This window comes from Mytilus galloprovincialis, chromosome 4 (assembly GCF_965363235.1).
Source record: "Mytilus galloprovincialis chromosome 4, xbMytGall1.hap1.1, whole genome shotgun sequence".
In the NCBI taxonomy this organism is placed as follows: Eukaryota; Metazoa; Mollusca; class Bivalvia; order Mytilida; family Mytilidae; genus Mytilus; species Mytilus galloprovincialis.
The window spans coordinates 48514504-48538593 of NC_134841.1; the positions used below are offsets into that span (position 1 = coordinate 48514504).

General features: G+C 31.3%; 1 protein-coding gene across 1 annotated transcript; it reads left to right on the top strand.

The window, feature by feature from the left end:
- The first annotated feature begins 19666 nt into the window (after positions 1-19666).
- LOC143072316 (microfibril-associated glycoprotein 4-like) lies at positions 19667-23125 on the top strand. Its single transcript, XM_076247194.1, has 6 exons — positions 19667-19772; positions 20156-20299; positions 20550-20680; positions 21111-21207; positions 21805-21969; positions 22835-23125. Exons 1-6 carry the CDS (start codon positions 19667-19669, stop codon positions 23080-23082), a joined length of 891 nt encoding a protein of 296 aa, XP_076103309.1. The 3' UTR covers positions 23083-23125.
- The last annotated feature ends 965 nt before the right edge of the window (positions 23126-24090 follow it).

Genomic DNA, 24090 nt, shown 5'->3' on the forward strand with positions numbered 1-24090 from the left:
TGGGACAGGCGCAAAATTGCAGCGGGGTTAAACATGTTTAAGAGATCTCAACCCTCCCCCTATACCTCTAGCCAATGTAGAAAAATAAACGCATAACAATACGCACATTAAAATTCAGTTTAAGAGAAGTCCGAGTCCGATGTCAAAAGATGTAACAAAACAAAAAATAAATAAAATGACAATAATACATAAATAACAACAGACTACTATCAGTTAAATGACACGCCAGCTCCAGACCTCAATTAAACTGATTGAAAGATTATGTGATTATTAGTCTTCCAGCTGAGCTAGCATCTATACTATTAAACGAGAAGACCTCATTTTGTGTGTCGCCTCTCTTCTTTCCACAATAAATTATTCATCATGCCTGTGTGTCATATAGGTACAGTGCTTAGTCGAATTTGTCATCCATTCATATGATTATTCAAATTGAGTTAATTTGGGAGAAAAACGTGAAAAAAAAAGCGTCCGGATATTATTTCCGTCATTGGACAAAATTTTAAGTTAGATAACACTTCCGGTTTGCGTTTTTCTTTATACTTTGAACATACATATACGCGAAAAATGTCTATTTCCTATCAGATATCATTTTCAAGTTTACTATCAACGACGGTCACCTTAGATAGAGAGGGTATTATAATATATCAATGACCGCCGTGGATCGATAAGTAAACTGAGAATTGAAAATTAAAAAAATTATCCATCTTAAAATAGAAAACAAAAAAGGAGCCGGGCTAAAAAAACAATTGCCCTGTCCCAAAGTATCTATGACTTATGATACTTTTTCTGAAATTCTCCAGTCATTAAATCTTTTACAAAAATTGAAAAAAAAACATGACACATAAATTAACAACTATAGGTCACCGTACGGCCTTTAACAATGCGCAAAGCCCATACCGCATAGTCAGCTATAAAAGACCACAAAAGCACAATGTAAAACAATTCAAGCGAGAAAACTAATTTATGTACAAACAATTAACGAAAAACAAATGTGTTACACATAAACAATCGACAACCACTGAATTACAGGCTCCTGACTTGCATGTTCATAATATACTAAATGAATGTTTATCCCGAAATAAATTTAAAAAAAAACAAAAAAAAAGGGAATTTTGGAAATAAAGGAGGAGGGATAAAAAAAAACATTGTACTGTCCCAAAGTACCTATGACTTTTGATACATTTCCTGAATTCTCAAGTCATTAAATCTTTTACAAAATTCTTTCTACAACACTTTACATACTTTCAACCACGCTCTGAATGCCCGCGATTTCGCGGATATGTTCTAGTATCTTTATACTTAATCATCACAATTATCATTTCCTGATTGCATTTAAACATTGGTGAAGCATATTGGATGCTCTTTCGTAGTCACTATTAATACAATTTACCTTCATTTCCATCTGGCATATTTTTCACTGTTATGTACAAATCATTATTCTACCTTTGCATATTTGCTGCTTTCAACAAAATATTGTCTTTAAACACATAATTTATATTACGCGCAAAGTATAAATTTAAAACATGGGAATACATTTTATTTAGTAAATATGGTAGCAAATATGTACAGTTTAGCAGGCAATTAAAGTGTAAAATGGAAAACATGTAAGAAAAACTTGATAAAATAAATAAATTGTGAGATGACAATAAAATCTTCTACTAATTCAGTATTCACAATGGAAAGATAAAAGGAAACTATAAGTTATGTAAGTGAAGTCAAGTGTTAAGTTAAAAGAAGACAGCACTACGAAACTAATTCTATAGACGGTTTGATGCATTGAATGTATCAGAAATAAATTAAACCCTAGACGTATTTGGCACAACCTTTTTCAACTTTTGATCCTCAGTGCTGTACAACTTTGTACTTCTTTTTGACTTTCGAACTTTTATATCTGGGCGTCACTGGTAAGTCTTGTGTGGACGAGGCGCATTTTTGGCGTACTGAATTTTAAACCTGATGCCTTTTGTTATCTATTATTCATGTGTTTCTTTGTCTAATACGTTCTCCTATTTATTTGTATTGTAGTCCTGCAACAGTATGTTGTCATTTTAATGTTATATTTAACATTGCCATTAAAGTGCGAGATTAGGCATGCCACAAAACCAAGTTCAACCCACCATTTTTTTCTTTAAAAATGTCCTGTACCAAGTCAGGAAAATGGCCATTGTTATATCATAGTTCGTTTCTGTGTGTGTAACATTTTAACGTTGTGTTTCCGTTGTGTCGTTTGTTTTCTCTTATATTTGAGTGTGAATTCACATAACTATAAGACCTGTCACGGTACTTTTCTACCCCAAATTCATGTATTTTGTTTTGATATCATATTTGTTATTCTCATCGGATTTTGTATAATGCTTAGTCCGTTTCTGTGTGTGTTAAATTTTAATGTTGTGTCGTTGTTCTCCTCTTATATTTAATGCATTTCCCTCAATTTTAGTTTGTTACCCCGATTTTGTTTTTTGTCCATAGATTTACGAGTTTTGAACAGCGGTATACTACTGTTGCCTTTATTTTGCAAAGAAGACGAAAATATTTATTTTTGTAAAACTGATAAACTTTACCCTATGATTAGAACAGCACACTCTGCAGTTAACGTCGGTCACATACAAAATATGCAGGGCGCAGCTTTATACGACCGCAGAGGTTGAACCCTGAACGGTTGGGGCAAGTATGGACACAACATTCAAGCTGGATTCAGCTCTAAATTTGGATTGTGATTAAATAGTTGACACAGCATAGGTTTCGGACACAGAATTAATGTGGTCTAATGAACTTAAAATATTTTTTTTGCCTTTGAGCAATTCACTATGCTGTTGAATATTAATCTTCTCAAAAAAATATTTGAAGAAATTTTCTTTTTATTTATGAAATCTGAAATGAGAAAAATTTAACCCCCCCCCCCCATTTTTTTCACACCCCTCTTTCCCTTTTTCCAAAACTGATCTCAATTCAAATTTCTAATGGAGTTTGCAACAATTACTACTCATTTAAAAACATCATAAAATATTCAAATGTAACAAAAGGTGCTTGTTATCACTGAATGGTAAAGATTGTTTTAATTTATCAGTTGGTAGTAAAAGTGAATATACATTGTTTATTGTATAAAACAATGATTTAAGTTGATTCAACTACCATTCTGGACAAAGAAAGATAACTCCAATCAATTGAAAATTTCTTGCTATTGCACAATATTGTGCAATTAGATATTTCTTGCTATTGCGCAATACTGTGCAATTGAAAATATTTGCTATTGCACAATACTGTGCAATTGAAGATTTCTTGCTATTGCGCAATACTGTGCAATTGAAAATTTCTTGCTATTGCACAATACTGTGCAATTGAAGATTTTTATTGCTATTGCTGAATACTGTGCAATTGAAAATTTCTTGCTATTGCACAATACTTAATATAATAATTTTGGATCCTGATTTGAACCAACTTGAAAATTGGGCCCATAATCAAAAATCTAAGTACATGTTTAGATTCAGCATATCAAAAAAGCCCAAGAATTCAATTTTTGTTAAAATCAAACTTAGTTTAATTTTGGACCATTTGGACTTTAATGTAGACCAATTTGAAAACGGGACTAAAAATTAAGAATCTACATACACAGTTATATTTGGCATATCAAAGAACCCCAATTATTCAATTTTTGATGAAATCAAACAACGTTTAATTTTGGACCCCGATTTGGACCAACTTGAAAACTGGGCCAATAATCAAAAATCTAAGTACATTTTTAGATACAGCATATCAAAGAACCCCAAGGATTCAATTTTTGTTAAAATCAAACTAAGTTTAATTTTGGACCCTTTGGACCTTAATGTAGACCAATTTGAAAACGGGACCAAAAATTAAGAATCTACATACACAGTTAGATTCGGCATATCAAAGAACCCCAATTATTCAATTTTTGATGAAATCAAACAAAGTTCAATTTTGGACCCTTTGGGCCCCTTATTCCTAAACTGTTTGGACCAAAACTCCCAAAATCATACCCAACCTTCCTTTAGTGGTCATAAACCTTGTGTTTAAATTTCATAGATTTCTATTTACTTATACTAAAGTTATGGTGCGAAACCCAAGAATAATGCTTACTTGGGCCCCTTTTTGGCCCCTAATTCCTAAACTGTTTGAACTAAAACTCCCAACATCAATCCCGACCTTCCTTTTATGGTCATAAACCTTGTGTCAAAATTTCATAGTTTTCTATTTACTTACACTAAAGTTATAGTGCGAAAACCAAGAAAATGCTTATTTGGGCCCTTTTTGGCCCCTAATTCCTAAAATCTTAGGACCAAAACTCCCAAAATCAATCCCAGCCTTCCTTTTGTGGTCATAAACCTTGTGTTAAATTTCATAGATTTCTATTCACTTTTACTAAAGTTAGAGTGCGAAAACTAAAAGTATTCGGACGACGACGACGACGACGACGACGCAGACGACGACGCCAACGTGATACTAATATACGACCAAAAAATTTTTAATTTTTGCGGTCGTATAAAAACCAACGGACACAATTTTTGGATTTTCATATCTGATGTGTGAATATTTTGAAAAAAGTCGCTTGTCATATCACTACCACAGTCTTTAATCCTCGTAGTCAAGTTAAGGGCAAAGATTCAACTATCAGATAGACCATGTTCACTTTGATTTGAGTCCAGATATAAATATAAGTTGATCATGCATTATCAGGATATTGTACCAAATACAGTTTACTTCTTCCTCAAATACAAAGAATAATATAACTAAAAAGCAAAATCACAAAAATACAGAATGGAAAGTCCCTAATCAAATGGCAAAATCAATTGAAAAAACACATCAAATTAAACGAATGGACAACAACTGTCATATTCCTATAGCGCTAAAAGTTTCACTTGTATGACGTTTACATCAAATTCCATTTTATTTCTCGAACAAAACAGACATAATAGGCAAAATTGTCAAAATATGGGTACAACAGTTAACAATGTGTCACAATATAAAAACAAATAAATATTTAACAAAAAAACACAAAAAGCATCTATCAAATTTAATAACCACATTCATTTCTTCGCGTGTTTGACGTCAGAAAATGTAAACGTCACACAGGAAAAAATATAAAATAATTTTGTCGTTTAAAGTATATTCAAATATATAATAGCACAATAACATAATGACATTGTAATAGAACAATAACATAATGACAGGATCTTTTAAAGTAGAGAGCCACGTCATATGTACCAAAGAAACACAAAAATGAACATGTAAATAACACACTACCCAAAATGAAAGATAATACAAACATATAGACGGCATGTATAAGTACCGATCAACGTCAAATAGATATCACAGAAAACAGACCAAACAGTAAAAGTAATATTAATAATAGAACAAAGACATATAAAAGAACAATATAACAAGTTATTAAGATGATAAACAACGTCAGTATTCAGAATCTATGCATCGAGACCATCTTGTATTATTTGTTAAGTTAATACGGAATATTTATAAAAATGTCTTGGAACCTTCCGATTTAGAAAATGATGAGATGCTCATTGAAATACCCATGGACCATCAACTATCTAGTCTATCGCAGACACTGGTGACGATATTTAAAGTCTGAATAAAAACTGCAAGCTCTTGAATATCGATTACGTTGGAAAATGTATATCCCTTATGCAGATGAAGTTGGTATATATAGCTACTAAGGTGGGGGAAATTGATGATTTAAAAATTGAAATAATCTCGTTTGTCATAGATTCTGGTACTGGGATGAATGTGTAAGTCAAGTTTGAGGTATAAGTCTAAAAATGAGGCAGAGGAAACCATAGCGATTTTTTTTTCTCTTAAAAAAACCCGTTTATTTACATGATAAAGTTTTTGTTACAGTCCGATTTAAACATATTATCTTAAGGGAGAACGCATTATAGCTATACTTTCATATCACTTTGGTATCTGGGCCCGATAAGAGCGGTAGCAAGAAAAATAGAATCCTGGAAGAATTCTCTCTTATGGAGATCATTGTCCACGTGAAAAGAGTAATTTTGAAAAAAAATGAAAGTTCCAGATCGTTTTACTGTCACTTCCCAATCACCTTTGTGGTATTCAAATACCTATTGTGTGACCAGTATGAAAAATTGTCAACACAATTTGTTCATTTAAATTGTACAATAGGTATTGTGAGAGCTCATCAACAGGTGGTCATTTAACTACCAATTTAAAAAAATCACTAAAATGTAAAAGCTAGCTTGCTTTCCTCATGCATCATGACCAATGTCCTGAATAGACTATTCTATTTAGATATGGGACATTTGAAGCCAATTCTTTTTGTGTCTCTAAACATTCTAAAACAATCCTACCATTTGATTTAATCCAATGCATTTCTACAATTTCTACAAATAAGCAAAACAAAAAAAAAATTCTGGTTTTTTTTATGTGTCAAACATCCATTAAAGAAAAGCTAAATATGAAAACAAACTAATTTCATAAGAAGTCAGTCTGGTAATTTTTTTTTAGCAAACATAAACGCTTATTGGCCTGCAGCTTAATTTGTATCCGTATACTCATGCAACATACAGCTGTAGATTGATCTTAATTCAGTTCAATTTTCTTTGGTCACCATATTGAGATGGCAAATCTCAGCATATATGTTTTGAAAAAGATATTATAAGATTGAATTTGATAATCCGGAATGTAGCATTAAACTCCTCAGGTAAAGTCCTGTCCTTACATTCCGACTAGATTTGATGAATCCCGACATGTTATATGCAGAGTAACGATTTAAAACGTGTGCGACTCTGTATTACCTTGTGAAGTTTTATCGACAGTATATGCAAGTATATACCATGACAAATGAAAGTATTAAGGTATATAACAATTATTACGTTTGAACAAAATGTGCAAAATCATACTTAATTTTCAAATTCTTTCAAACCCACTTTATCGATTGACACAATTGTCAATATTTGAAATATGGCTTTTCTGTCAAAAATGTTAAACAAAGTAAGATTGATGTTATCATTGCAAACTTAGATGGATATCATGTTACTAAAGTCATGAAATATTTGCGATAACATTTTATTTTCATTTTTCTTAAATAATCTGAAATTTAAATTATACTCTGATATTCAAATCTACAATATTTGTTTTCAAAGAAAATTTATGGACATTGTTCATCTTCTATTCTAAAATGTCAGTCATGATAATTATTTATTATTTTTGTAATGCTAACAGAATATTAGGAAATGTATTCAACTTGCCAAAAACATCTTGTAAAAATCAATTTACAAAAAATCAATTGACTGTCCCACGGTATCTTTCGTCCCTCTTTTACAGTACATTTATATAAACGGTATGTTTTTCAAGTTTATCAAACCTTTGGAATGCTCAGTTTAGAAGATGATTTTCTATACAGCCATTTCACTAATTTTCTTGACGGGAAACACTTTTGCAGATACAACACCTGCAAAGGATTGTGCATCAGGTATACTATTTGCGTTGTATTTCATACTGCTTTACATTATGTGTTTGAAAATATCTAGATGAAAAGAAAACATCATATATTCATAACTCTTGAAGCATATTTTGCCTGAATTGTTGGTGAGCAATATGATATTTCTAATTATTTTTTATCCTTCTAAATTTAAATAAAAGATGGGATGATATTTGATTTTCATTTTCTTTTAAGTTTTGGAATTTGTGTCGTCCTAATCTCCTTTTTACTGGCTATTTTGTCTGTTTTATTTTCTATGTTATTAAATAAGACTTATATTATAATCTCTGTTTGATCTATGAGCATATGTTGCAGAGAATAAATTACCAATACTAGGGTCTTTGTATCGAAAATAAACACATTTATTCTAAAACCATTCTAAAAATTCTAAAATTCTAAAAATTTGTTAGCATGATACGGGTTATGTTCTTCCTATATATTTTATGACGGTATGAAACTAAACCCATAACGAGAGAGATTGTGCTTGCTAGTCATATCATGAAGACATAATTTTCAATCAGTTTGATTGAGGTCTGTAGCATGCACATTCACACGTACATTCACAGGATATGACTTGAATAGTTGAATTTCTATAGTTACATACCTCGAACATTTACAGGATATGACTTAAATATACTGAAGATGATATTATCAAAATGCTGGACTTTTTGATCGACAATATATTTGTTGAGTTTGGAGGATTTATATTTCAACAGACAGTCGGTATTCCAATGGGTACTGATTGTGCACCCTTGCTGGCTGATTTGTTTTTGTACTTTCCGATATATTGATGATGTTCTATCATTGAATAACCCATATTTCAGCCAATACCTACATCTCATATATCCCAGTGAACTTGAAATTAAGGATACTACTGATACTAGAAGGACTGCTTCATACCTTGATCTTTTCCTCAATATTGACGTAGATGGACGACTTCACACGAAAATCTATGATAAACGGGATGATTTCAACTTCCCAATTATCAATTTCCCATTTCTTAGCAGTAACATACCCTCTGCCCCTTCGTATGGTGTTTACATATCACAATTGATACGTTATTCTCGTGCTTGTTCACACTATACGGACTTCATATACAGGAGTGTGCTCCTTACGCAAAAACTGCTCCAACAAAGTTATGAGGAGGACAGATTAAAATTGACACTCCGTAAATTTTATGGACACCATCACGAATTGGTGGATCCATACGATGTATCTTTGACCAAACTAAATAAGGACATTTTTACCACATGGTAGATTGTTGTTTGTCATTATGTCGTCTAATCTTTTAATTACCAAACGTGACTTATTCCCAATTGTAACTGTTTTGCTGAGTGTGAATTCGCATTACTATAAGACGTGTTACGGTACTTGTCTATCCCAAATTCATGTATTTAGTTTAAATGTTTAATGTTTTATTTGTAATTCTCATCGGATTTTGTCAAATGTGTTGACTTCTTTTCTATTATATTTATGTGTTATGGTAAATATTATTAATCACCTCATTCATTTATTAGATTTTATTTTGTTCAACGTAATCAGTGCGATACGTTTGAAGTGGGATTCAAAACAAACCGGACATAGCTTAATAATATAGTTAATTGCTGCCTTAGTTTGCTATTAATATATATTGAAATGTGCATTGTTATTAAGTGCAATATCAGTATTTAGTTCAAATGTAATCTTGGGTCAGTCCTAGTTCTATCTTATTCATTCAAATGACGTCATTTTTCATTTTTTGATGATCTGTTTTACAAATTCAAATGACGTCATCATTTTTTGTCATTTTTTACAATTTCAAATATGACGTCACTTGGCGTTGAGGTTTAAACATATTCGGATGTGTCTACACATTGTGTTGCAAATGTCTGGTTATGTAATGTATTTCAGTTGTTTCCTGTAATTATTTAATATTTCAGTTCTATCATGTACAGCTTTTGTTTATTAATTTTATAAATTTACTGTTTGCAAAAGTATAAATTATTCTAAATGATAAGAATGTTCTGGTAACTAACAGAAAACCCTGGCTGTTTTTGGCACAACTTTTTTGATCTTTTGGTCCTCGATGCTGTTCGACTTTGTGCTTGTTCGGCTTTCAAACTTTTGTATCTGGGCATCACTAGTAGATCTTGTGTGGATAAAATGCACTTCTGGTGTATTAAAATTTTCAACTTGTTGCCTTTTGTTGCCTGTTGTTCGTGTGTTTCTTTGTCAATTGTATTCTCCAATTTATCTATATTGTAGTCCTGTAGTGTCGAGTTGTCATCTTAATGTTATATTTCACATGGCTATAAAAGGGGAGGTTTGGCATGCCACAAAACCAGGTTCAACCCGCCATTTTTTTCTTTAAAAATGTCCTGTACCAAGTCAGGAATAGTGCCATTGTTATATTATAGTTCGTTTCTGTATGTGTTACATTTTAACGTTGCGTCGTTTGTTTTCTCTTATTTTTGAGTATAAATTCACATTGCGATAAGACGTGTCACGGTACTTGTCTATCCCAAATTCATGTATTTGGTTTTGATGTTATATTTGTTATTCTCGTGGGATTTTGTCTGTTGCTTGGTCCGTTTCTGTGTGTGTTACATTGTAGTGTTGTGTCGTTGTTCTCTTATATTTAATGCGTTTCCCTCAGTTTTAGTTTGTTACCCCGATTTTGTTTTTTGTCCATGGATTTATGAGTTTGAACATCGGTATACTACTGTTGCCTTTATTTAAATAGTTGAATTTCTAAAGTAACATACCACGTACATTTACAGGATATGACTTAAATAGTTGAATTTCTATAGTTACATACCTCGAACATTTACAGGATATGACTTAAATAGTTGAATGTCTATAGTTACATACCACATACCTTTACAGGATATGACTTAAATAGTTGAATTTAAATAGTAACACACCACGTACATTTACAGGATATGACTTAAATAGTTGAATTTCTATAGTTACATACCTTGTACATTTACAGGATATGACTTAGGTAGTTGAATTTCTATAGAAACATACTTCGTACATTCACCGGATATGACTTAAATAGTTGAATTTCTATAGTTACATACCTCGAACATTTACAGGATATGACTTAAATAGTTGAATTTCTATAGTTACATACCACATACATTTACAGGATATGACTTAAATAGTTGAATTTAAATAGTAACACACCACGTACATTTACAGGATATGACTTAAATAGTTGAATTTCTATAGTAACATACCACGTACATTTACAGGATATGACTAAAATAGTTGAATTTCTATAGTTACATACCTTGTACATTTACAGGATATGACTAAGGTAGTTGAATTTCTATAGAAACATACTTCGTACATTCACTGGATATGACTTAAATAGTTTAATTTCTATATTTACATACCTTGTACATTTACAGGAAATTCGTTGGTTGTTCAGAATAGACAGAAATTCTCGACAAGGGATAAGGATAACGATAAATGGATGAAGTCATGCGCAGTGGCTTACAAGGGGGTTGATGGTATAATGCTTGTCACTACAGCAACCTGAATGGACTCTATTGGAAAGGAAAACAAAAAAACATATGGTGATGGTGTGAATTGGAGACACTGGAAAGGCTTTAGCTACTCACTAAATGGAACAGGCATGATGATCCGGAAAGCATTCTATAACCAGCTGAAACCTGTTATAATGAGGGAACTTTCATGACACTTATACTATTTCGAGAAAAACCATAAAACCAAAATTTAATGAAAAAATGGTACACTCTGCATAATGATTTGAATAGAAAAATAAGAAACAATGAAAATGAAAATATGCATCTTTTATTAGTCACCATTTACATTCCAACTATTGTATCTAAAAACACGTAGTTTATACCCTATGTCTGTATGTAAGACATTGTTTTGCCATTTACAAACTCATTCAGGATGAATAGAATGAAAATGATATAATTTCAAGGATTTCAATTACATTTACTTAATAGATAAAATTGAAGCACATTGATACATGTTTGATAGTCTGCTTATCTAAGCCAACAATGTAAAAATGCAGGAGATGTGGTTTGATTGGCGATCAAATATTTATCCAGAAAAGTTCAAATAAAGTGGGTTAAAATCTGTCATTTTCTATTGGACAATATTTTTAAAAAAACCCTCACAGTACTAGTTTAAACCAAGAAACAATGAGTGTATAATCAATAATATCAAAGCAAATGTGTAAGATGAACTGGCTCGTATTCAAAAGGATGGTTATGATATTAGAATTAACTCTAATGTATAAATGCAAATGTGGATTGAAAATAAAAAATGAAGGGCAGAGGTTATGAATCTCGAATCGATAGAACATAGGTCTCTTTTAAGAAGGTACATAATTTATATTGCAAAACTCTCCGTTTCAAAATTTAAGGGAACAAACCAGAAAACGTCTACCCAAATGTATTGAACTAGGATTGTAGTACACGTCCTTCACTCTGACCTTAATTTCACATAACTGTATATCAAAAGAATATCGGTTCCTTTATGTTATACCGACATACCGTCGGTAAATAATAGAATTGGGAATGGAAACGTGGAATATGTCCAACAGACAAAAACCCAACCAAAGTGTAGAAAACAACACCAGGCAACAAATAGGTCTTCAAGAAGCGAGACGGGGGTAGGCTTCAGCTGGCCCCAAACAATAATGTAGTACGTATGCTATACGCCATTTTAACTCCGAAACATATAATTGAACAATGATTAAAAAAAACCACAAGACTTATAAAGTCTTACTGACTTGGAGCAGGCGCAAGAATCACCCCCTCCTAGGATTATCAATTTTATATCTAGCCAATGTAAAAAATAAAACACACAGGAATACGCACCGAGTTCGATGTTAGAAAACATAACAGAAAAAAACAAACAAAATAACAAACATGATAAATTAACAAAGGACTACTAAAAAGTAAAATTACAAAAATACTGAACTGAAAACTAAACTAATCAAATGGCAAAATCAAATGATAAAAGACATCAAACAAGCTGGACAACAACTATCATATTCCTGACTTGGTACAGACATTTTCTTATGTAGAAAATGGTGGATTGGACCGGATTTTATAGTTACCAATATCCATTCAGACTTCAATTAAACTGATCGAAGGCACCTTATCCCTCCTGTTTGGGGTTAAGTAGCACGCCATCATAAATCATACGACAAGAACATAGCCCGTATGATGCCAACTGGTTTTCAATTAAATTTGTGCCGATGAATTACAGATTGGATTAACAAGTTTGATATTGGAATTTCAAGATTGAAATTGATAATTTCAAGATTAAAATTGATAGTTCTAAGAATTAGGCAGGAACTTTCAAGTTTAATGTTGATAATTCCAACATTAAATTAGATTGACACTGATAATGAACAGACGAACTACAATGTACAGAATATTATATACATATTGTATTGGCACTGGATACAGTTATATCAAAATGTAACAATAATAAAAATAATATTGTTACATTGAAGACTTATTGCCGGAATGGTGGGTTGGGCAAGCAATCGATAATGTAATTATAATAGTTGTGTTTATGTTTACATTGAGTTATTGTTACATAATCATTAATGCACTGCAATGTACGATGGGACTAGTAATATGTATTAAATAAAACTTGAAAACTTTTATTTGATAATTACAATATTGCATACAATTTTTTTAGTAAATTTTTTATTTACACATTGACAGTTTATACCAATCCAGTATGTTGTTTTATAAGCATGTTTTTATAGTCCGATGCATTTTTGGTGAAACAACACCAAGCACTCATAACAAACCAGTGATGCGGCATTTTGAACTTCTGTATTGCAAAATGTACAAATCAATTTTGCACTGTCCTTTTTTGAAGTTAAAGATTTAAAACGAAATAATGTCTTCCATGGATACATGTATTCTGAAATTCATAGTATTTATTTTAGTTCGCTGTTAGCAAGCCGTTTTTTTTTATGTATCATTTTTTTAGAACTGCGTTTGTATAACTGTATAAAATTTGGTAAAAGGAATCACTTCATCTTTAATTGTTCAAAGTATTATGACCGTGATTAAAAAGGATATGTGTGTAGTTAATTACATATAAGTTCTTTGACACTTTTCTCAGCCCAAGTTCTTATAGTAACGAACACTTGAGCTATATTTTTCTTTTATTTGTTGAATACTATGTAATACATATCAAAGGATTAAGCAACAAAACTATAGAAAGGTTAAGTTTAATTTATCTAGCGTATATTGAAGTTCATTAATGTAACATTAACTCAATGTACCTATAGACACAAGTAGTATTGTTACATTCGTTATTAATCTGTTCCTTGCCCAAACCGGCGTTCCGACAATTAGACTCCAATGTAACAATAATACTTCTATAATTGTTGCATTTCCATGTAATCGTAGCCAGTGCCTATTTTATTTGCTATGTACGGAGTCGTCAATTACTTTGTACATTTGGTTGATTTAAAAAAAATATTTACGTTTCTGTTGCCAAGGAATTTTCACAAGTATAGTAGTTAGTAGAACAGTACACGTTTCCTATATACACCAAATTATACATTTCACCAATACAATAACGAAAATGCAAGTTTCCCAAGGCTTAATCCAAATAGCTTTTTACTATTCAATAACTTTCAAGTACGAAAAAGACAGGACAGAAGATATTTTGTCTATGTGTTCTGTATTTGCACAACTTTTTAAAATTGGATAAAATTGTAGACCAGGTAAAAGCTAAAGGATGACATAATTCGACAACCGCAATTGTTAAATTGCTTTAACGTCCGAAAAAGATAATAATCAACAAATGCATTGTAACTTTTATAGCAAGTTAAGTCATGTCTGTTCTGAAAGAACGTGCGATATCATATTATAAAAATTGATTGTCAAAACATATCAATAACACAAGTAAAGAACGTCGAAGAACCTTTAAGTATTCAATATAAATCAAAACACAAAGGTTATTCCTGCTTCGTTTTTCGAATTATTTTATTTATGCGTTGAGAACCTTTAATCACCACAGTTTAAATGTATATAATAAGTACATCGTGAGCAGTGCATGGGCATTACAGAAGAACGTTCTTCTAATCTGTTCCAGTCAATTGGAAATTTTAGCGCAACAATCAATGGTCGCGCCTACTCTGTTATGAATTTCATTCTACATATAATTATATATATATTTAGACGAGTTGTATATATCATATATAGAAAGTGTAGTTCATCTCCTATATTGTCATTAAGGGCATGCGATACAGTTACAGGGGAGGTAATGACGTTGCTAACGTAAAATGTTATTTTCGCGACGTCAAACTATGACATATCGGGAAAAGATGCATTTTTCGACTATTTTTTATCATTCAAACTGATTTAATTTGAAAACGAGTGCATGGACTCCTATTTTTTAAACGACATTTTGTTTCATTTTGCAGGGAGATTATGTGGACCAAATTTTATAAAACTGTAAATAGAAGATTTATTTTAATTTTGATAAATATACAGCAAAAAAAATACGATTTTTTCTTAATTCATGACCATTTGATAAATATGAGCTATTTCTGAATAAAAAATGCATAATTTTTAAGGATACTTATAAAATACAAAAAATACAAATTATCAATCAAAAAACAATTTGTGTTTATCTTTTAAAACAAAAAAGTTATGGCTTTCTTTCGAAATGGAAAATACGGCCACAAATCCGAATTTTGAACAAATATACAAAATTTCGACCTCATTTAACTCAAAAAGTAGCACATGAAGGTATATTTTTTATTACATATTTGATTTAAGCAGACAAAAACTAGCTTATATGGAAATTTTTATAAAACTGTAAATACAGGATCAAAACTGTATCGTATGCCCTTAAGTCATAGTTAACAAATATAGAAAATAACATTCTTATATTCGACTTTATCGGTAGATAGGGTTGTTTCCAACGCATGTTTTCACTATTATATTTATTAATACCAATTCTGTATATTGTATTCATGAACAAAGTAAATTCTGTATGTCAAAATAACATCGTTCTGCACTGATTATGACGTTGCGCGCATTATTGTCATCCACTCCGAGGCAGAGCAATCGAGAAAAAAGATTCGATGTATAGAACGACGTGATTTTATATCAGAAACAATTGTTTTCATCCGGTTTACAGTTATGTGACCATTTGATATAGATTTGCTTTAATGATAGACGGACGGAAGATAATCTTGCTCCTTAATGCGAAAAAAGGACTTTTAGACAATTAAGGTGACTTTTTTTAGGAATACTATACCGTTACAGAGGAGGTTATGACGTTGTTTACGTAATATTTTATGTTTCGCGACTATAAACTGTGATATATCTGGAAAATATGTGTGTTTCGGCTAATTTTTATCTTTCAAACTGATTTAACTTGAAAACAAGTTCATGTAGTCCTCTTTTCTTTCCGTAGTTTTGATTACGTATGAAGATTATTTGTACCAATATTTATAAAAAAAAATCTTATTAGATAAATAAACAGCGAAAGTTGCCGGTTGTTTCTAAAGTCATGACATTTTAATAAAAAATAATTATTTAAAAAAGTGTATAAATTTTTAGAGCATACTTATGTAAAGAAGATTTTTAGAATCTTTTTACAAAAATCCGCTTGTGTTTACCTTTCAAATAAATAAAGGCAACAGTAGTATACCGTTGTTCGAAACTCATAAATCGATAAAGAAAAAAATAAATCCGGGTTACAAACTTAAACTTTATCTCTTAAAGTAACACTTGAACAGGAAGGTATATTTTTATTGCGCATTTGAATTCACTAGGTGAAAATTAGCTTGTATGCAAATTTTCGTTAAAAAAAGCCGCGGGAAAAATAAATATATATGTCGCGTACAAGCTGCGATTTTGTACAGGTTATAACATGTACAAAATTTGTGTACATGCTATAATTTGTACAATGCCAAAATACAAGTTATAACAAGTTCAAAAATACCTCATACATGTTGTAACATGTACAAAGTATTGCTTAAAAATGGTTTTAACTTGTACAAAATTTAAAATAAAAATATGTTTCTATTATTACAACACATGTCATTAACCTCAATAATATTTTCAGCATTTTGTTTTTGTTATTGTCCATTCATATTAGTGTGATACCTTTTTGATACAGTTAATGACCAAATGAATAGTTTTTATAGTTATCATAAAGACTTTTGACATACACATGTAGTCAATAAACTTTATTTGGTATTCTTACCTAGTATTCAGAAAAAGACTTAAAAGCAATATTTGAAGTAAATTCTGTATCCTATAATATTGATAGTGAAGACACCTTCACCGAGACAGAACAAAATACCGACATTGAAATTGAAACTGACAAAACAATGACAGAGACGGACATAATTATTGACCAAATCACTAAAAGTGGCGGTGAATTGGTCATGATTCAGCAAACAACACTGAGCAAACAATTGAGCTAGACACAGAAACAATGGTAATTGAATGAAGTGATGCTAACACTAGTTGATGAGGAAGTATCAGCATGACATCTACTGGTAAATTTCCTCGAAAGAGAGCGCTTTCTGGTGGTGATATTCCTGCTGTCAATACCAGTGAAGTTTTGTCTGAAATAACAAATATTGACATCAAGCGTGCACGAAAGGGGGCTCTTTCTGACCAGCAGGTACAAGCTGATGCCTTGGCAAAACTCAAAAACTAGGTTAACTGTTCTCTCCCAAGTTGATAACGTAATCATTCCTATTCCGTCCATTGATATGGATCCTGCCGATGAGATAACATAACAGGCGTGGTGATGAATGTGAATGAACATGGCGGCTATAAAATTGAAGCTAAATACTAAGTTGGACAAATAAAGAAATACTTGAGTAGAAACCAGGTCAAATGCAACTTTAAATGTGTTTGAAGTACCAATGAGAGAATAATATAAACAAGTTATCATTTTTCCTTTCATATTCCTTGCCAGATGAAATGATTTTGCTTTTAAGCAGAGAGTATGCTCTTAAAGATATAACCAACACAGGTTTTCGAAATAAAGTTGAAAACTTCAAAATTAATAATATCAACATTCCCTTTATAGCGAAAACTTTTAAAAACATGTAATATTTGTTTATTGACAGCCAGCGTCAAATGGATATTCAAATCCACAGAGCATGTTATTTGTGGTACATGTAAAGCAAAAAGATTATTGAACATCTGCATGTTTTGTGGTATTTTATCTTTTGTGTTTTTTTTTTTTTTTTTTTTTTTTTTTTTTTTTTTTTTCAAATGAACAAGAAAGTCAAACTGAGAGAACTTACGCATCTAAATGTATAGAAAAACAGGCAGAACTAAGGATTGACAAAATGAACTAAATTTTAGAGGAAGCTGGCATTTGGTGTAATTATTTTCATAGCAGGGTAAACAAGGAAAGGGAAACCTGAAAAACATAATGGCAAAACATTGTTCACAAAAAGTCTGAAAAGGGATATCGTCTGGCCACAATACATGGTATCTTGCTCGAACCAGTTCGAGGTTACTAATTCCCTTTTTTGGGGGTACCTTCAGATGTTTTTACTGATATTTTATTTCTCCTAGGCGTGTCGTAAAATCTGATTCGATATATGACTGATAAGGTTTTTCAAATGTGGATATTGTGGTAAAAGCAGATATGAAGCATATTATGTTAATGTATTTTGGGTAACATTCAAATATATTGTGCCAAAATTTTAAAAAAAATGGGGTTATCATTTTGATATATTGTGCTTAATATTAACAATTTATGTTTATAATGATTTTTATAATCATTTTTTTAATATGATTTTATAGAATAAATTATTTTACTTATATTCATTATCTTTATAAATAAAACTATCTCTTCTTTTCAGTTATTATGTATTATCTCTGACGTATTTTCTAGTGATTATACATATTTTTTTGCTCTTTTATCTCATACCCACTACCATTTACAAGAGAAGACAAACCGCCTTAATAATTTTGCCAGTCAAGTTGGACTTAAAATTAGCCAAACAAAAACAGAAGTCATGACCCTTAACATCAATAATCCAGCTCCTATCCTAGTAGATGGAAAAGATCTTCCCATCACAGAAACATTTACATACCTAGGGAGTACAATAAGAAACGATGGAGGTGCAGGAAATTATGAACAGATTAAACAAAGCCAGAAATATTTTCAGATCATTAAACAATGTATGGAAATCATCACAGTACAGTAAGAAGACCAAACTTAAACTGTACAGGAGTTGTGTTTTATCTACTCTATACGGATCTGAATGCTGGAGGATGACAGAATTAGATCTAAACAAACTGTCAATTTTCCATACCAAAAGCTTAAGAAGAATCCTACGCATTTTCTGGCCAAACAAAATATCTAATGAAGACCTTTTAAGACAGTGTCATCAAGATAGCATGAGTACAATATTAATGAGAAGGCGTTGGAAATGGATTGGGCATGCCATCAGAAGAGATAGAAATTCCATCACTAGAACAGCTCTACATTGGACTCCAGAAGGAAGGCGTAAGCGAGGTAGACCAAGGAACACATGGAGACGTACTGTAGAAGGAGAACTGAAGACCATGAATAATACATGGGGAACAGTAGAAAAGATGGCCAAAGACAGACAGAAATGGAGAACCTTTGTTGCTGCCCTACATGCCGATGGCATACCGGGCAGTAAGTAAGTAAGTATACATATTTCAGGGATTCTACATAATCACTGATTATACAAATTATATGGATCATTTCTATTTAACGGTACAATAGTACATGATGAAATCAAAAGGCGGACATTCTATGCGATGCCCCTTATTTCAAACTTTACTGCGTTCTGTGTTGTCTTTCCATCTCACATTAAAGTATCTTTGTCGCTTTCACAGACATAATGTAGTTTTAAGTCAGAAATGTAAAATGAATTAAGATTGATGAAATCATTCAACCTTAGATGGGTATTATTTTACTTAATTCATGAAATATTTACAATAAATTTAATTGTTATTTTTTAAAAGTCCAATCTATAATAATGTGTTTTCAAAGAAAATTTTCTGATATTGTTCATCTTCTATTAAAAAATGTCAGCATATCTACTTGTTTTTGTCATGCTAACAGAATATTAGGAAATGTATTCAATTTGCCAAAAATGTAATACCTTGTAAAAATCAATTCAAAGTACATGTATATAAACGATATCTCTTACAAAGTTATCAAACTTACGGAATGCACATTTTAGACATGAAGATGATTCTTTTAACGGTCATAACGCTGATTTTCCTTACGGGAAACACTTTTGCTGAACCATCACCAGGAAAGGACTGTGCATCTGGTATACTATTTTTGTTTTATCTAATTCTGCTTTAGATTATTTCTTAATAATAAATGAAAAGAGCGCATAATATATTGACAAGACAATCGCTCTTGAAGCATTTTTTGCCTGAATTTGTTGACTTGTGAGCAAAAGCAAATGTATCCTATTTTTGATTGATAAAATTTAAATGAGGACTGGGAAATTTTATTTTGACTTCCCTAAAGTTTGAGAATTTTGTTTCGTCAGTTTCATATTCATATGAAAAACTATTATATAGATATAGGAAGATGTGATGTGAGTGCCAATGAGACAACTCTCCATCCAAATAACAATTTATAAAAGTAAACCATTATAGGTCATATGTATGATGAATTATTTCGTGAAATTTATTTCTGTTGTAGCGGTTACATTTTATGGTGAAACAGCTAATAAAGTCGTTGAGGTACTCTCTAACAATTGTGCATGCAAAACAGTCAAAGAAAAACCACCAAAGAAAATAGTAGATGAAGGCGAGAATGACGATGAACCCGATTCCTCATGCACAGGTATGAAATTTAAGCCATTCGTATAATGTATTACATATTATCTGATCTAATGTGGTATTAAACATGGGTGAATTCGTTTCTCTAAGTGTTTATGTGGATCAAGATTGTAAAAATTGACCGTTTGATTAGTTATTGAATTACAATTAAGACATCAAACAAAATGATTTTTTTCACTATACGTTATGAATAAAAATAGCTAGGGGCCAAAAATTACTTATTTTAATAGTAAAAAAGTATATATAAATTTCAGTAAAACGACCAACCGATTGCGGAGACCTGGACAAATCAACTTGTAAAAGTGGAATTTACAAGATCTTTCCTGATAAAACATCTGGTTTCAAGGTTTTCTGTGAAATGAAGAAACATGGTGGGGGCTGGACTGTGAGTTTAAAGGGAATACTAGATGAATAATTAAACAGATGTGTTAATGAATTAGCAAATTAATCAATCCTTTTGAAATATTGTATATTAACAAACTACGATTCAATTTATATCACAGGGAGAAAGTTTGCATATTACTTTTTATATTTGTATTGCTTATCTCTAAAGAAGAAAACATGTTTTCTTATATTGTATTATATTATTATATTCCAATCATTATAAAGGATTTCTTTTTTTTCTTTTCTTATTATCATTTTTTTATCGATATTATTTTTGTGTTTTTTTTTTCTTTTCTTTATTAAAAATCAAAAACTTTTTGTAATTCAGTGTTTGAAAAAATATTACATTTTCCATTGAGTTGCTATATTTCAAATGACCATATGTCTACATATGTACCTAATTGTAATCTGATATTTGCTGTTATTTTCAGGTTTTTCAACGTAGAATGAACGGAAAGACTAATTTCTATAGAGACTGGGACACTTATAAAGAAGGATTTGGTAACCAGAATGAAGAATTTTGGTTGGGTAATTAAAATTTTTCGGATCAATATATACAAAGTTAAGTTCGTCTACTATACTGTCATTTTATACTCGGAGATAACAAATGTAATAAAAAAGGTACTAAGATTCGACTTTGTTAAGAGTTTTTCTATACTGATTTTATCGTTCGTTTTTTTCATGTGGCTTCTTTATTTTAATGTAAAAAAGAACGAAAGGTGTAAAAAAAACACGTTTCTGTGCTCCTTTTTAGTAGAGAAACTCTGTGGTGACTGTTTTAACTTAATGTTTTCGTTTTTTAAGGAATTCAGCTTTGCTGTCATATCTTGTGACTTCTGTAAAATCTAGTATATTATTTCTAGACATTGGTCGATTAAGAGCTTAACACATTTTGCTAACATATGTTGCTGTGGTAATGACAAATATATACAATCTCCTTTTATTCATTGGTCTAAATATGTATTTAGCAATCCATCGACAAAAAAGGCAAATAGATGGTCACATGCAGTCTTCAAAAACATACAGATGTTAAATTTAGCAGATGCAATCAAGATTTGACATTATCAACTTTTTCTTAAAAAAGTGAATAGACATTAGCAGTTCAATTAATTTAAATTTATATAGGTAACGACCATCTGCATCAACTTACCTCTCAAGGTAAATATAAACTGAGGATTGATATGGAAGACTTCGAAAACAACAAAAAGTTTGCCCTGTATGACAAGTTCGGCGTTGGTAGCAAAAGTTCTGGTTATATCTTGGATGTGAGTGGTTATTCTGGCGATGCAGGTAGGCATATTTTTTTTTTAATTAACTTTTAATTTTATTTTTTTTTTTATTAACTTATACTTTGTTTTTCTTCTTTGACCCTTGGTTTCATGACAGGGAACATTTGTCTGGTGACGTAATATTTTTATAATTTTTTGAGGAATTCAAGTCCACTTTGAATTTCAAAATTAAATCTATACTACATTCCTATCGTTCCCAAAATCTTACTGAATAGTAAATGTTTTGACTAAAATTAACTTAAAGATCTTGGACTTTACAAATGTTATTAATATTTCAAATTGGTCTAAACTTTAATGTTGAAGTGTTTCCGTTTAAAATAATTTCCCAAAATTTCTCCAAGTTAAAGAGGGGAAGTTGGTCACAGAATTATTCTTTACGCCTGTTAACGGGACGTATAATGGTGTACCGTTGTCCGTCCGTCCGTCCGTCGTCAGCATATCAGTCCACTCAAAAACGCTTCAATCAATTTGCAGGAAACTTTGGTGAATTGTTTATATCTGTTGACCTGGGCTCTCATTCTTTTGGATTTTTTTTATATATATATTTAAGTTTTTACGTTTCCGAGTTATGGGGTTTTATTCATCACAAAAAAGGGAATTTTCCAGTATTCTGACAATAACTAAAACGCACTTTCTCCAACTTTCAAGAAACTGTGGTGAATTGTTTATATAAATATTGTCATGAACTCTTTTTCGAGTTTTATAAACATCGAAGTACCGTAGATTCAGAAATTATTGCGAGTTGTCACAACTATATTTTACATCCGACACATAGTTACATAATTGCCAAAACCATCGTTGTTACGCATTTTGGATATGACTTAAGTAGTTTAATTTCTATAGTAAAATACTTCTTACATTTATAGGAAATTCGTTCGCTGTTCAGAATGGACAGAAATTCTCAACAAAAGATAAGGATAACGATACATGGGGGAAGTCATGTGCAGTGGCTTACAAGGGAGGTTGGTGGTATAATAGATGTCACTACAGCAACCTGAATGGTTCCTATCTAAAAGGGAATCACAAATCATATGCTGATGGTGTGAATTGGTACCACTGGAAGGGCTATCACTACTCACTGAAAGAAACAGTCATGATGATCCGCAAAGCCTAGATAGATGAATATAAATGCTGACCAATAAATAATACATATTTGATTGTTTCTTTTTTTTCTATTCAAATCATTATGCAGAGTGAACCAGTCTTTTTTTTTTTTAGAGTTTTTGTTGATAGATTATTAGTGTCAACAGATCCCTACAGTTCGAATTGTCTTATCCATTAACATTTATTTATTGGTATGAAACTCCATGGATAAAAAGAGTTCTTAATTTGTATTCTAAAGGATGTCAAAGATGATATATTAATGAAGCTTTATTTGGATTAAAAAGTTTTATTTTATTATATCTTATATGTAATTTCTTATTATCATATATCAATAAGGTATTAAATTTAATAATTTTTTCTCACCTCCATGAAGTATATCTAGCATGTTTACCTTTCTCCTTAGGACAATGAGTTGCAGCAAATAAATCTGCAACCAGATTCAGATTATCAAACGACCATTAAAAAAGATAGGAAAAACATTCGTTTGGCAAGATAGTTTGGAAGTGTAGTATAGAGAATGGAAAATTCAAAACTGTCAACCGAATCAAAAGAGGGGCGAAAGAAACAAGTGGAACATTCAAACTCATAAATCGAAAATAAACTAACAACGCCATGATCTAAAAAAAAATACAAACAGACAAACAATAGTTCACAAAACACAACATAGAAAAATAAAGACTAAGCAATACAAACCCCACCAAAAACTGGGGGTGGTCTCATGCAGGTGCTCTGGAAGGGTCAGCAGATTCTGTTCCACAAAAGGATCATTAAAAGCACGTAGTTAAGGTAACCATTGAATTGTGGGGACCTTCAAATGTTCAGATATCTTCAGATGTGGTAGTGACATTATTATTTAGCATATGAAATGTGTGTGATTTAAAAACAAAATGACTATTTATACTAAACATGTTATACAAAAAAGAGAAAGATGAAAATATGTACTAGGTTAACCTGTGCATGGGCATTGGATTATTTGAATGTGAAGGTTTTCTACAGGAATCTAAAATCATGCTGGTAA